Source organism: Morus notabilis, unplaced genomic scaffold (assembly GCF_000414095.1).
Source record: "Morus notabilis unplaced genomic scaffold, ASM41409v2 Scaffold538, whole genome shotgun sequence".
Classification (NCBI taxonomy): Eukaryota; Viridiplantae; Streptophyta; class Magnoliopsida; order Rosales; family Moraceae; genus Morus; species Morus notabilis.
This window is the reverse complement of record NW_010359796.1, coordinates 76,302-93,353: the sequence shown is the minus strand read 5'-3', so window position 1 is coordinate 93,353 and position 17,052 is coordinate 76,302. Positions and strand designations below refer to the sequence as shown.

At 33.1% G+C, this 17,052-nt stretch overlaps 1 protein-coding gene across 1 annotated transcript; it reads left to right on the top strand.

The window, feature by feature from the left end:
- The first annotated feature begins 9,190 nt into the window (after window positions 1–9,190).
- Window positions 9,191–14,113, top strand: LOC21405709 (protein indeterminate-domain 4, chloroplastic). The gene is made up of 3 exons (XM_024163620.1): window positions 9,191–9,844; window positions 10,052–10,448; window positions 12,760–14,113. The coding sequence occupies exons 1-3, from the start codon at window positions 9,670–9,672 to the stop codon at window positions 13,904–13,906; spliced, it is 1,719 nt and encodes a 572-aa protein (XP_024019388.1). The 5' UTR covers window positions 9,191–9,669; the 3' UTR covers window positions 13,907–14,113.
- The last annotated feature ends 2,939 nt before the right edge of the window (window positions 14,114–17,052 follow it).

Sequence of the window (17,052 nt, the reverse complement as noted above, 5' to 3'; positions counted from 1 at the left end):
ATACGGTGTCAAGTTTTGAAAGTATAAGGTGAGTGAGTATCGTCTCCATATAGATTGGGTATAAATTACCGCTAAGTACCGTGATTATCGTAACTCAACTTTATCTAGACAACTAAACTCAATAAAATAAAAATATAACTAAAACAAATATAAATACAAAAACAAAATAAAATATAGAAACTTCTATGCACAAATGTATAGGGACTTAAATTCATCTTATCATTCTATGTTCATCCCATCAAACCATTGTTAGCCAATTCCACTCAATTTATTAATCAGAAGACCTAATCTAACCTCGTTACTCCTCTCAAGCGTCAAACGAAGTCATATGCATGAATACCTGAATCAATATTCCTATCTAACCTATTTACTCATACACTCATTAAGTTTAACCCTTAAATTAGAAATCAAATGCCAATCGCCTCCCGGCCTCACAACAATTGAAATCCTAGTTGATAATCAAGGTCTTGATCACCACCCGGTCTCACAATATCTGAGACTCTCAACAAGATTAATTAAGTGTCGATCTCCTCCCCGACTCACAAGAACTTAGACTATGTTTCTCAATTCTGGATTATGAAATCAATCTCTCCCAAGCATCAAAATCACAATCTAAAATTATCTAACTCATTGGCCACATAAATTAGAAACATTAAGCATAAAGAAACATAAATAAATTAAGATGGAAATTAACTAACAATTGACAAGATAATTAAACATGGTTCAAATAAAGCTACATCAAGCCCTAGAATATGAAGTCTAGCTCAACGTAAAGGAATCCATATCCAAAATCACAAATTTAAGAACAAAAACTAAAAAAAAAATACAATAAAAAGGGAGAAGGAAGAGAAAACTCTTGTGGAGATGAGCTTCAAGTCTTCAAATATTTAAGAATCTCTCCCAAGCATTTTTTAAGAATCTCCAACTCCAAACTTCTCTCTGGGAACTAGGGATTTATTTAAGTATGCTCAAACATAAAGAAAATCTCAACCACACTCATCCGAGGGTCAAAAATGGCTTCCCAACATTGATCAAGGGCCAAAAAGGCCAAAAATATTCGTTTCAACACAAGGAGGGGCGTGGCCGCGCAACAGGTGGTGCGCCCGCACATCCAGCCTGGCACTGCAGTGCGTGGCCTGCTGCCAGGCATGCACATGCCCGCACTAGCCCCTGCCCAGGGACGCTCTTAGGCGTTTTTTGCCCTGTTCGCGCAGCGGTTTGCATGGGTCTTTACCATTGTCCGTAGCTCATTCTGATACCTTCTAAAATTCCAATTTTTCCTTATTTTCACTTAATTTTCCATTTATTAATGATTCTTACAAAAACACATCAAACTAACAAAAATATTTAAAAACTCACAAATATTTAAACTTAAAGATACTTGATTTATCGGTAAATAACCTTCTCATCATGTACCCTAATGGCCCACAAGTATATAATATTGTCTAAGTGATGGGCCCCTTTAATCAGCAATATGGGGCAGCAAAAGGTCTTTTTAAGGACAACATGCCCCGTGAAAGTTAGGACCTATATTTTACCTTAGGGAGTTTAGGGCAATTCACATTTCTTTTGGCCCCATGCATGCACGTATAATATTGCTGATGTACATTAATACGTGAAAAAGGGAATAAAGAGGATGATTACAACTAAAAGGACTAGCTGAAGTTGACAGAGGAAATATCAAAGAATTTGGCTTTCACAAACCAACAAGATTCTCATTTATGTATTGCTTTGAATTTGAAATAGTCAAGAAAATACACTAAAGTCATCTCTCTTTAATATTTTGACGGGTTAAAGTGCAACCGTATGAAGTTTCCTTTGCGGGTACGAAGAAATTAGCTATGAAAAGTGAAAAAAGACAAATTTGAAGAATTGATATTAAGCATTAGTAAACACAGGATGAATATTTTAAATTTTCTTTTTCATATTTTACAATAACAAGTGCTTGTTGTTGTTTCTTTATGGTGTGGAAATATATTACTTAATTAAAGTTCCGATATTGGAAAGTTTAGACACTACTTGTTCTGCTGTTGGTTATTATTACTTGGTCTGACTAATGAAAATAACGAATTCTCTTTCCCAAAATGAATTATTGTCAAATGACGTGTGAACGTGGCATGCATTTCACCATCTAAAAATGCTAATAGATTATGATCAAAACTTGTATCGATATGTTTGTTTAAATGTCGTCGATCATTTTTTTCAATGAACTTATGTCTTATAGTGGAAATTAACGGTAATATGAGAAACACGGACATTTATTTATAAACTGGTATGAACAATTGTTGAATTACAATTTTCTTTTCGTTAAGTGACCCTGCATACGGACTCTAATTTTGGTGTTTCAATTGCTATCTAATCAATCATATCTTGTTACATGGTGTAAAAAATTTAAATTGCTTTTCAGTAACCAACTCTTTTTTGCGTATCATAAGATGATGTGACATGAAATGATTGGTTAGACACTAAAAATTAGACAAAAAATGTAAATCCATAGTAGTATCTTCAACATTATAAAGATTATTTTGCCTACAATGACAACGACAACAAATGGAAATTGCAACATACAGAACTTTAATTAATAAAGTGAAGTAGGTGTATGCAGTATCTTCAACATGGCCTTTTCTGTGGTCCCCCCAATACTTTTATGGGGGTGATTTCCCCCATGGTAACTAGTTATAGGATGGTATATTTATTTTGTATTGAGTCGTAACAGTTACTATTTTAAAAATTAAAAGACGTTTTTAAGCATATGATTATAAAAAAAATGGCAGATGTAATCCTTCACGATAATATTATTCATGTTTAAAAAAACAGTCAATTATGATGGAATGACTGATATTAACAGTAAAAGTAACAAATGTGCATATTATTATTCATATTAAAAACGACAGTAGTTTATTAATGTACTTTTCAATATTATTTATGACATGTGTGTATGACAGTTGTATATTGTCATAAGCTTAAAAACGATTTCTGATTTTCAAAATAGACTGTTATGACTCAATACAAGAAAAATAATTACGCTAGTCTTTCAATCGGTTATAATGCTACATGGGGCACAAGTCCCCCATTTTTTAATATGGAGAACAGTAGACAAGTTCCGTTAACATATTCATTATATTTTTTTCCGTGAAAATTTCCCGTTTGCACAGTTACACAGTTTACCAGCTACAAGCATTAAACAGTTTTATATTGAATGCTATAGTTTTTGTGTATATAACGGATAGTTAACCTTTTGGAGACAAGTTATACGAACGCAACTATTTATTGCTATACTAAGGCCTCATTCATTTCACTGATTCGAGTTTTCAGTTTTAGGTTTCTACAGTAAAAAGCTCTCAGAAAATGTCACATCTAACTTTTTTTGCTACAGTGAAAAGTTCTCAGAAAATATCACATCTCAGCTCGAATTAAAAATTTGAATCCGCGAAGTGAACGAGCCATAAATGTTTTTGGTTGTTGCTCATTATAAACTATAAGTTTCTCGCTCATCCTCTTACAAATATTAGGGGGGAAAAAAAAGCTTTCTATACTCTATAAATGTCCATGGCAATCTTCAACAGCTAATAAATAGTGACCACAATTTAGAAGACAACAAATAAGAGTCACAAGTGTACCTACCAATTTCATGTGGCTGCTAGTGTTGAAATTAATAATGTCGTGGTTTAAGTAAATTTCTTCTCCTTTAAAGTTTCCATATATTTATTTTTGCGGGTATTCAGCCACACATTTCACAGAAATACCATCTAGTTTCCTAATAAGGGAAATGCTTTTCATTTAGTTTTTGTGCTATTAATGACACATTAATGCAAATGCAAGGAATAGTCACCAATCACACGATCAAATTCTTTTCCTAGCTTGCAACCTCTGATTGTGAAAAACCAGCTAATTATAAAAAGGCTAACATTTGTTGTAATTATTAATTCTTTTCTACCTTTTTTTTCTGCCTTTACAAATTAAAGAAATACCAATTGTTATATATATACCATCTATATATGTTGATCATCTGATAAATTAGTCGTTAGCCTTACATTTAAGGATATCAGCGATTTACTCTTGCCTCGCAAAGATGAAACTAGACTGTTCTAAGATGTAAAAGTCTAGTTATAATATGAGTCTTCAAGTGGCGCACGGTAAATAAATTACCATCATCTTCTGTGGGGAGTCCTCTCATGGCGTGTGGAAGTGGAGGAAAAGTAGCTGGAACAATTGGAGCAATGTTGCTAAAGAATTACATATTTAGTTCAGTGATTTAGGTATTGGATGTGTATTTTACTTAATCACATCACATATCTAAAAATTTTACTAAGTAGTTATATACGGTGCACATATATATATATGTATGTATGTATGTATGTATAGGGATATTTACTTTTTAATACCGATATTTGTATAATTCATTGGGTTTAATTATTTAAAAACTATACTTTCGATTTTTGATCTCATCAAATGAATACCTTCAAATTAGATTTAATACTTAAATTTGTACAATTCCACACTCAACCCTTGATTTTAACCTTTAAAATATCTAAAATACCTTTGAATAAAAAATGGAAAAAAAGGAAAACTAAAACAAGATTTAAACTTATGGTTTTGACCTAAAAAATATGCAAAATACCATTGAAATGGGTTTTCCTTTGTATTTCAAATTTATTTTTTGTAATATTGGAAAGTTTAGTTTTTTTAAATCATTTTTTAAAGGATAGTTTAGTCATTTTAAAGGCTAAAATTAATTATTGACTGGATAAGGTATATATTTGTATATTTACTTTAATTTAAAGGTATACATTTGATGAGATTAAAAACTGAAAGTATAAATTTTGAATAAACTTAAAACACAGAATATAAAAATACAAATATCCCATATATATATATATATATACTTACTGTGTAAGGTGCATATACTGTGCCTAATTAAAAAATCCCCTAGCCAAAACCCAATGAGAAAAGGACTAAGGCGGAAAATAAGTGCATATTTACTTTAATAAGTCGGGTTTTTACAAAATCCATAGCAACGAAGACCTGCTATATCCCTATTAATCGTAGTGGAACCAAAAAAAAAAAAAAAAAAACAAATGCACTGAACCACCAAGAAATGTTCGCGAAAAGAGATCACATAAAAAAAATAAAAAATAAAAAAAACGTATCATCAGGAATATGATTATCGTCCCCAAAAAATGAGATACTCTGTGTAGGTAATTGAAACTTGTAAGGAATCAAACGACTTTTTGAATTTAGCAAACCAACCACATAAATTCAAACTATAATTCTTGACAAAGTTAAAAGCAATTATGACACCTATAAGCTCAGCTACAAGAGGCAGGCTAAACAACCAAAACGCTTTATTAAGTATGAAAAATACTATTAGCCCTCCCCCATTATAACCTTAATCCATTCATATTCTAGAACATGCCATTGAACTTCTATAATGTGAGAAGCCTTGCTAACATGGTTTGATAAATTAAAAGCTTTTATGACAATTGCATCCAAAACAGAGTTATTCATTGTACATGAATCGAGAGACCCATACAACTCCATAGAAAACTGAATGCATGATTACTCGAAAAACAGTTGTCCTAAGACACCATCTCACTGTGAAAATTTTATATTATCAATATAGCTTATAATTTTAGAAATTCAGATTAAAGACTTGTTTACTCATCCAACTCGTGAAAAACACTATAAGATGTAGAGTTGTTACCCAAAAAAAAAAAAAAAAAAAAAAAAAAAAACAACTCTTTACTTTAATGAAATACCCTCTAGGGTGGCTTTTACTTATGAAACATAATAATGTATTGCACATAAATTATTCAATTTAAACATCAATTCGTTTGATAAATTTAGGGTTTAAATGGATTTAAATTATTTACAAAACAAATCTTAACCTTTTCATGTCATGTTGCTCCTTTGTAGATTGCTTTGATTTTTTATGGCTTAGGTTCTTCATATTTAGATTCTTATAGTTCTGAGTTTATGAAAACGTTTCTCTTGTTTCTCTTATTGGATAAGTTTTTCACATTTTGCAGAGACAATTTCTGCTATTACTATTGAGAAGAATCTGACTATGCAATCAATTGGGAGATCATCTATAGATAAATAGCAATAAGCCAGTATATGTCAAGAAAGATATCTTCAATATGTAATCTCAATAAAAATGTTTTTATGCAACATTTTTAAGGCATAAAAATCCATGAGGAATAATTATAGTATTTAATAATCATTAGTCTCCTTAACACAAATTTCTGGCTTCATCTCTAGTGATGTAAATCTTAAACAATCATTTTTACTTAAATGGAAACATTACTAGTATTAATTTTATTGTTGACAAGTTTTAAAAATTGCTTAAAAATGTTTATTGCGATTATAGTTGAGAAAATAATATTTTTGAGCACTTCATGAAAAAATAATGAAGTGGGGATATTTGAGAAAAATTATTTTAAAATTAGAGAAAAAATAAATTTTAACGAGAAACATCTATTTATGCATATAAAAGACTCCAATTCCAAACTGTGAATTCACATATCATAAATTAGTGTAATTACATACCATTTTCACAAGATTATAAGTATAAATATTATATGAATGGTGATGTAGCATGAGCTTAATTAAAGGAAAAATGAAACAATGAAAGTAAAGGAATAATTAAAATATAAATATTATAGTTAGCATGTTGATTCACACAGAATATCAGAAAATTTTCTTCAAAAAACGTTGACTGATTTTTATTACAAGAGAGCGTCTAAATATATAGGCAAAACAAAAACTGAAAACTAGCCTATTCCATAATTAGAAATTAATGAAATACAAAATTTCCAAAAGAAAAAGGAAAAATTTGAATTGGAAATAAGAATTGAAACTACCAAACACAAAGAAAGGTGAAACACAATAGGAACTTGAATCTAAATTTTCTAGGTCAACTTATTACAAATACGAAAATTACTAAAAATCATAAAATTGCCATTTTGAATGACTAAACAATGGAGTTTACCCGAAAAACGTCACTAAAAGACCCTATGAAAACCGAAAAGTTTACCTTATTTAGTTTTAAAATGTTCCTAATGTGCCATGAAAATTAGATCCTTTTGTACCGCCTCAGATGGTTACAAGAATAAGTCTTATAATTTGACCCTTTTTTTAATGAAATTCACCTTATATTTTTGTACACTACATCCACACCCTTCAGGCTAGATGTTTTAGTTTCAATTTTATCTACTTGTGCAGCCACCTTATAGCCAGTGGTGGCACCTGCCGTATTGAAATTTTTCTGTTTTAATTTTTTCATCAAAGTTATAAATGTTTCAATCATCATTTTAATGCTAGTACAATTTTCTAATTTAAAAAGTTCACCATTGAAATTTCATATATTTAACCATTTAAATGTAAAGTTTATAAGTTTTTCAATTGAACTCGCAATTTGCCTCTTGTGAAAATTTTCTAAAATTTGGAAGTTTTTGTATATTCTTTTTTCTCTCTAATATACGCACTTATCTACGTATATTCTCATTCTTTCACTCTGAAATCTGAACTATACCATGAACTAAACTTACTTGGTATATTATTAAAAAAAAAAAAAAAAAAAAAAGATGATGAAAAGTTTAAAAAAGTGCCCCCACTAAAATAGATCCCTTGTCTAGCCTCCCCGTGATTTCAACCATTCTAATTCGTTCACTACACACACACACACACACACACACAAATAAATAATAATAATAATAATAATAAAAATAAAAATAAAAACAGTTTTCTTTTTTTTTTTTTTTGCTAGCTAATAATCGAAAAATAGTTTAATTAGTCCGACAACTACACTTGCTGCGTTTTTAAGCATGGGGTTTTGAATATTCAGAATTCCAGTCACATGAAAGGAATTGAACCAGAACCATACACTAACCTAATTAAAGATGTATTCTATTTTCCCAAAATGAATTAAGTTTGGTGTATGTAAATCAAAGCCACTAAAAGAGTAACCCGTACGTGTTATATCATAACGAATATACATTTACGTAATTAAAGAACACAACCCAGAAAGACACTTCCGTCTTTGAGAAAGGTGTTCTGAGAGTTGATTCGAGGACTTTTGTGTTTGATAGAATTAACCGTGAGTCTTGTATGGATTTCGGGGCTACGGATTTTGAAGATTTGTTTTTACTAATATAATATTAATATGCTCAGATTTTTTTTTAAAAAGAAACCCTACGGCTTTTCTATATTATGTTTCGTTTTTATTTCTAAATAAATACTCTTTCAGTCAGTGTTAACCTAGTTGGAATGCTCTGGTTGGTTCTGATATCAATTATTATTTTTCGAGAATACACTTGTCCTTAGAGGAAGTCCTTTATCTTTGGAAACATTAGTACTCTTATCTAATTTAATTTCGAAATCCGATGTGCGTGGTTGTAAATTTTTTATAAAAAAAAAAAAAAAATAAGGAGGCAATTCAATAAAAATATCCTAGTATGATGATGAATTTTGCTACTATAATAGTATAATATAGACTTGGAAATTAGAATTTGTAAAAATTTGAACAAGGTGAAATAATCACTCACTGCTACAGGGGGCACGGTGCGTGACAGAAAATACGACAAGAAAACTCCATCCTTAATTGTTTAGTGTTAAACAACATGACACTTACGCGTATTGGTTATAAGACGGAGACTGCGACCAGGAAAAACAGATAAATATCGATCCATTAATTAATATATATAGTATGTATGTAATATGTATAGTATAGTATAATATAATATACATAGGCACAGATATATATACATATATATATATGTATTTAGTGTGTGTATATATGAGCGAGTGAATACACGCGCGTACAGGTAGTCTGCCGTATGGTGGTGGGGCAGGGCTGACGGAAGAGGAGGTTTGTCTTGAAGCAGGCAAGAGGATACGAAATAAGAGAAGGAGAGAGAGAGAGAGAGGGTAAACTGGGTAAGGGCTGCCAACAGCTTTTGGTGTGGGCCCAAACCCATTTGCTGCACAAAACGACACATTAGGCTGCGTGATATGTAGCTGCATGAACAGCGACACCCCGCCTCCAGCTTCTCTCTAGCTAACAGAGTTACCTCTCTCTCTCTCTCTCCCCCTAATTGTAATGGTAAAATTATAAATACAATTACAATGGAAACAAAGCAAGAACAAAATCATATATATATATATATATATAGAGAGAGAGAGAGAGATAGAGAGATGGGTATGCATATGGGTGGACATGTATATATGTTGTATATATACATGACATTAAATGATGGAGTGAGCAACAACAAGAGTGTCTGTTAGAACATCAGTTTAATTTGCATTTCTCAAAAAACAAAACAAAAAATACAACAAGAAGGCAAAAAAGAGTGAAAGAATTAAAGAGCAGAAAACGCCTATCAGTTTGATTATTTTCTTCTCTTGCGAATTTCCGGATTCTTATTGTCTCTCTCTCTCTCTCTTCAAATACTTCTCTCTTGGTTGTTTCTTATCTCTGTTATTACTACATCAGAAACTGCTGAACTGGCCAAGAGAGGTTGACTTCTATTTCTTCAATCTCTTTAGTACAATATTTATTTCCCGGGGAAAGAAGAATTAGCACAAGAGAGTTGTGGATTTTCATTCAAGATTTGCGAGCTGCGACGGCGGAAGAAGAAGAATAATCTTTTTTTCCCGGAAAATTACTAGATGGCCGCTGCTCCGTCGTCGGTTCCGTTTTTCGGAAGCGGTAGAGATTTACAAGAAAATCAAAGCCAAATGACGTCGCAGCAACCTTCCAGCTCCACTGCTCTCACATCCTCATCAATTTCCAACTCCACCCCTACAGCTCCTCCCAAGAAAAGAAGAAATCAATCACAATCAAGCAAGTTTCTCTTTCCAATATCTAAACATACATATAACAAAATACATATTCCAATCCCAGAAATAAAACCCTAATTTTCTTTTTCTTCTCTAATCCGTAGAGATTTTTTTTTTCTTTAACACATACCAACTAGGTTCGCACCAAGGAATAATTAGGTTTTCTAATACATATATATATATTTTTTTCTTTTTAAAATGATATTAACAGATGCGGATGCGGAGGTGATAGCGTTGTCTCCGAAGACTCTGATGGCGACTAACAGGTTCATATGCGAGGTATGCAACAAAGGGTTTCAAAGGGAGCAGAACCTGCAGCTCCACAGGAGAGGACATAACCTGCCATGGAAGCTGAAGCAGAAGACAAACAAGGAGCCGAAGAGGAAGGTCTTCCTTTGCCCCGAGCCGACGTGCGTCCACCACGACCCGTCGCGGGCCCTCGGAGACCTCACCGGAATCAAGAAGCACTACTCGCGGAAGCACGGCGAGAAGAAATGGAAGTGCGAGAAGTGCTCAAAGAGATATGCCGTACAGTCCGACTGGAAAGCCCATTCCAAGACATGTGGTACTAGAGAATATCGATGCGAGTGTGGCACTCTCTTCTCCAGGTACATATACAGACATTAAGTTTTTTTTTTTCCCCTTCTTACAAATGACGCATATATAAGTGTTCAATCTTCTAGTTTTTTGTGAACCGTCAATTCTTTTAAATGTACTTATTTTTGTCATCTGTCTGATCTAGATACATGGCATGTACTAACTTGCTAAGAAGTTGATGAGTAATAATAGTAATTAATTAAAATATGCTAGGTATAGCCTAGAATTTGTTTGAGGTTAAGAAGAAAAGAGCACGTACGTCTTGATGTTCGGCATCTACAACTTCCAGTTTTAAATCTTTTAAACAAACAGCCTCTCTCTCTCTCTCTCTCTCTCTATATATATATATATATATAATATATAATATATGTATATATATACACACTGCATATTTCCGCTCCTGTCTCTCTACTTGTCTCTGTGAGTTTAGCAAGTAAATAAGCTATATATGCTGGGTTTTGAAATTCGAAAATGGGAAGTGAAAATTTATGGGAGGGAGAACAAAAACAAAGAAAAAGTTGAAGATTTCTTTCAACCTCGAAAACACCGCTCTCTTTTATCTTTTCTTCCGTTCACGTGTAGTTTATACAATGTATAGAGGGGAAGCATATTGTTGCTGGCTTTTGTTCTCATGTGGGTTGGACGTGTTCTCTATTGGGGTTTTGTTTCTTTCTTGGTTGGCTCTACATCTTTTCGGGTCTGAGCTCTTTCAGGTACTTCGTCCGATGGAGCATTAATTAAGGTTATATATATATATATATATATCAGCCAAGATGCTCTTCTCTCTCTACTCTCTATAATTCTCACTCTCTTTCTCTCTCTAAGTATTTTTTTTTTTGGTAGAACTTTCTTTCCCTCTCTCTCTTGCAGAGTGGTTACTTAGGTAACTATTCTTAATTGGTTTCTAGCTTTTCAAGTGACATTTTAGTATTCACAATCGCAATGATTGAACACATTTGAAATTCTTGACGTTTCATGAGCTTCATAATTAAAAGGTTAGTGGTGTTATTGTGAAAATTAATATATAACTTAATTAGAGACCGCGAAACTAATTACAAGGACTAGTAGACTAGTCATGTTTTCGTACAATAAATAATTTATTGTGAGGTTTCGTGAAGCTTGAAATGTGTTTTCCTATTCCTTGAGGCCATGCATGCATCTCAAACTCGGTATATTTGTCTCATTTTTCCTATAGTTTAGCGTAAACCAGCAAAACTAGTTTTTTGCTTTACCGTCCGTACAGATAGATATTTTCATTGTTTTTGTAGTTTTATTACATTTGACTTTTTAGTTTTTAATCACCCACGCGAAATTTCTCGCAGGGTAAGGTCCTTCATTATGGGACCCCATCTAATAATATCTTGGACATTTTGCTAGTCATATCTTGGACCCTTTTTGTTATGGTAATTAAATATATACACACACATTATATAGTTTTTAGCAATATGATACATATCCGAATAAGTTGATTATTTTATAAAGTTTTTTTTTTTTTTTTCCTTAATCTGCTTACCAGGGTAAAGTACTGTACGTACTACTCAAGTAAAATTCAACCACGTTGGTCGCACATGATTTAATCTGTCCGATCAAGTTCAACTAGAGCTAACTACAATTCTCCTCACTATAATGTATTAGGCCTCGTTCATTTTATCAATTTGAATTTAAAATTCTAGTTTTACTACAGTAAAAAGCTCTCAGAAATAATCACATTTAACTCTCTCACATAAAATTACATCTAAACTCAAATTAAAAACTCGAATCAGCGAACTAAACGGGCCCTTAATATATATATATATTATTTTCTTCCGGACCTCCTATATATTTTACCGGACAACAGTATCACGTCCACTTCTTCTTTTAAGTTCTGCATCCATTTTTCTTGGTATAGATATATATAGTTCCTCAGTTAGGTCCAATCATCTGTCCCTTCAGTCGCCTATAAATACATAGGAATTTGATGAAGGATCTTGGAAATTTCTGTCGTACCACATCAACACAGCTCAAATCTAGTGTCATCTACTGTATTGTGAATATGGTATAAATATAGACGCTCTATCTTTTTCTTTTTTTTTTTTTTTTTCAATTAAAGCCTTATTTCGAAAAGATCTAACTAGGTGTCATTTGTCTCTCAAGTTTGATTCATAGTTTAAACTATTTTTATCGTAGTGTTTTTTCTATAAAACAAAAAAAAATTGTTCATACTTCGATTCACAGTCATTCTAAGTAAACATGCTATTAGATCAGTGGACATTAATATTATTTACGGACTGATCATGATCATTTACAACATTATTTGAAGCTGCTTTGTTTTCCTTTTTGTAGGCGTGACAGTCTAATTACTCATAGAGCATTCTGTGACGCACTTGCTCAGGAGACTGCAAGGCATCCAGCAAGCTTAAACACCATAGGTGGTCACCAGATCTACGGTAACAGCCACGTGAACTTAAGCCTTTCACAGATTGGTTCCCAATTTTCTTCACTACAAAATCACCCATCAAGCAGCATCTTAAGGTTGGGAAGCACAACTGTGACAACTCCAAAATTAGAGCACCTTATTAATCCATCATCAAACCCTTCTTCTTTTGGAAACCCTCCACAGAATAATTTTCCCACCTCGGCATTTTTCAACATCCCAGAATCCCCTAACCAGAATTTCCAACATCATCACCAATCCGATCATCACCATCATAATCAGCCATTTTTTAGTAACAAACCATTACATGTTCTCACTCAACTTCCTGATCTTCAACCAAACAACAACAACTCATCCAGCTCCGACCTCTTTAACCTCGGATTCTTTTCCAACGTCGACGGGAACGGAACGGGAACCAACCATGGAACAACAATCTTCTCCACTAGTCATGTCGGCGGCGACCACATTGTCGGTTCGGGCATGTCGTCTTCTCTCTTATACAGCGACATTAACAACTCGGTGAGGCAGGAGAACCTTTCCCCACAAATGTCCGCGACGGCCTTGCTCCAAAAGGCGGCACAAATAGAATCAACCTCAAGCTTGGTTGACGCCTCCTCTTTGCTAAGAAGCTTGCGCGACTCGGCAACAAGAGCAGCTGTGAAATCCGAAAGGGATCAGCTCAACATTGCTTCCTCTAGCTCTTTTGGAACTGGTGATCCCACAATGGGAAATGAAAGTCATCTCCAAGGGTTCATGAACTCTCTAGCCAATAATGGAAGCTCTTCCAACGCTTTTGGAGGGTTTAACGGAGATGGGATTTCTCTGGAACAGCGTCAAGACAACAGAAATTTAAGCGACTTGGACGAGACTAACAAGTTGCATCAGAATTTGGGTATGCATTTTGGAGAGTCTGATAAACTGACGTTGGATTTTCTTGGAGTTGGAGAAATCGTGAGAAACATGCAAGGTGGTGGAATCGGTGGTATGGGTTCTTTAGACCCACAGTTGAAGTCAACACAGCAAAGTCAACTGTTTGGAGGGACGACACTTCAATGAAAATAACTTGGGAAGACTTTTAAAGACAATAACAAAATTCGGTGTTCGGATGAGACTTTCTGTTTGATATTAAGGAAATATAACTGCAAATTCAGTAGTAGTTCAATAATTAGCTTTAGTCTAAACCTTTTTTTAACACGTTAACGTTTCATCTCGTATTGCTTATGTGAAGCCTTGGGGCTAGTTAATTACTTTCAATATTATTTGGTCCAATTTCATGTGTTATTAAATAGAATTAATCTCTCTCTCTCTCTCTCTCCCTCTGATATCTCTCATAGATCACAAGGCATATTCATCTTTATTTCGTGCTTTCAAACTATAATTAACATATATAGATTATATATACAAAGATAACATTCCCTAAAAAAAATTAAAAAAAAAAACATAAGTAACATGTGCAGATATTGAAACTAGCTGTCTATGAGGAAGTTTTGGATGTTGCGAAGTTACATTAGTTCATGAGATGTTATTAAGTGAGCCATGTTCTATAGAATAAAAATGTTAAGACATAGAAGCAGAGCCACATTTTTCTGAATCTTCACATGACTATATTCCAACAGAATCGACAAGCAGGACATTAATTTATCATGTCCGGACTCCATGCCTATTAAAAAAGTTAATTTTCAGTTCCTTATTTCATAATATGAGGATCTTTTTTGAAAAGAGGAAGTTAGAAAAATAACTTTTGGTACTGATCGATTAGTTACATAATTGATGTTATTCGTTTCTCAACATATTAGTAAATGGCAAGTTAGCCCTCTAACTTTTAGTTTAGTAATTTTCATCCTCGAATTTCTTATTTAGCAAAATATCTAGTCCACTTGAAAATGGCTATCTAATTTTCACTACTACAAATAGTGTACTTTTACAACACCAAAACAATGACGGTTTTTGGAGAAACCGTCGTCATGTAAATTTAAAAAACGCAACACAGGTTTCTCTATTTTTCAGAAGTACTCTATACGGCGGTTTAGACGACGGTTTCCTAGAAAAGTCTTTTATTTTGAAACTTTTAGAAAAGCCATCGAAAAGCTAACACTATTTTATTTCTGCTATTGTTTTTAAATTTATCTTATATGATCACTAATATCCTACACGTTAATTTCTTGTATATCTTGTGGGTTATCTTTTCATATCCTGTAGGTTTTCTTTCACAACCTGTAAGTTATTTTTTTATATCCTAATTAACAGGTTATTTTTCATATTCTGTAGATTATATTTCATATCTATAGGTTATTTTTCATATTCTAGTATGTTATTTTTAGTAGTCTACATAATATGTTTTTCCTTAACAACATTCAATCATATTTTTTTTAAACAAATTCTCTCTTCTCTCACCTTCTTTCTCTCTTTCACTCAAAACTTCAGCGTGCCTCTCTCTCCAACGGCGAAGACGAAGAGTGCGTTTGGAACTCGTTCTAAAATGATTTTGTTTTTTGTATGAAAATGGAAATGAAAACGTTTTCAATCTCAGACAGAAATCATTTTTAAAAATGCGTTTAGTAGTTTTATCAAAAGATTATTTTCAGTATAAAAAAATCTATTAATGTCTCTCTCTCTCTCTCTCTCTACTCGAGAGAAGAGAAAATGAAAACAAAAAATAAAAAACGACTAAAAGTCATTTTTCATTTCTCTCACATTTTACACTCAACCAAAAAATCGTTTTCATTTCCCTTTTTTGTCTTTAATTGTTCCAAACGTCGCTTCTCTCCCATTTTTATTTTTTCTTTCTCAAAAAACGTGAAAAATAAAAACAAAAACAACTTCAAACACAGCCAAAGCGACATCATGAGATCTGGCGCTACTCTCTCTCTCTCTTGACCTCCTCTCCCTTTCTTTCTTTCACCTCTTCCTCTCTCCCCTCTCGCCAGTACCGCTGCCATTGCAAGAACGGTAGAAACAGAATCGCAAAACATACAAAAAAATGGAAGTCATTACTATATATCCACAAAAATTACCCACAAATTCATATTAAAAATCACAAACTAGAATCAAAATTCATGAGCTCAAATCAAACTTAGATTTACAAACTCAAATCAAAATTTACAAACTCTTAAAAAAGTTCAACCTCATATTTGCGAATATGGTCGGATCTGCTCGAACACTTTGAAATCTAACGATGAGCACATGAAATCTAGTGAAAAGTTTGAATATCATCGACCTCCCTCCGAATATGGAACACTTCAAAATCCGGTGATGAGCATCTGAAATCCGGTGAAAAGCTCAGACATTGTCAACCTCTGCTGGATCTATTTGAACACTTCAAAATCCGCCTATGAACATATGAAATCTGGTGAAAAGCTCGAACATTGTCGATCTCCCGTCGTAAGCGAAGGCAGCGATGGATCTCATACTATGGCTTTCAGAACTGGTCCATCGTCGCCTCTAGAGAAGCTTTGCAAACGGCAACGAAGCCTGCATGAATGAGATTTCATGGGATCTCCCAACGACACCGCGTGACAAGGTGTCCGTTGGATCTTCGTTGTTGTTCGATTTTGCAATTGAAATTTCTGTGGATATTTCTTTTTATTTTGTGTAGTAATGAATAAAAAATGGATGTTTACTAATAGGATAAGTTATCATTTGACAATAGTCGATAAGCGTTGTTAAAGGTATTTGGCAAACATATAGTTGTGTATGGTATGATACAATATGTGTTGTTAAAAATAGGCACTATACAACAACGTCTATTGAATGTTGTAAAATACAGAGCGGCGCACATTGTCGAACTATTAATAACAATGTGTTTAGATTATTGTATAGTTTCTTTAATAACAGATAATTGAGTGTTGTTAATGAGCTTTTGATAATGACTAAGGTCACTACAAGAATCAGAGGCTTTAGCGACCACTATAGATGTTTGTATAACTTAGGACGGCCACTTCTAACTAGCCACGACTAAAAATTTAGAACAATGGAAGACAGTACCACAAGAAAGGTAAACTTTTTGGCGCTCTTTTAAGATCTTAATTATAAGTCGTTGCTAAAACTCTTAAACAGAAGTGGTTATTTAAATTTTTTTTATTTTTTTTTTGAAATTTTTGTCGTCACTAAAACTATTTTTGGTTACAAGTTTACATCTTTTTTAATTAGGGTTAATAAAAAATGGCATCGTTAGGTCTTTTTATAGCAACGATTTCGTACTA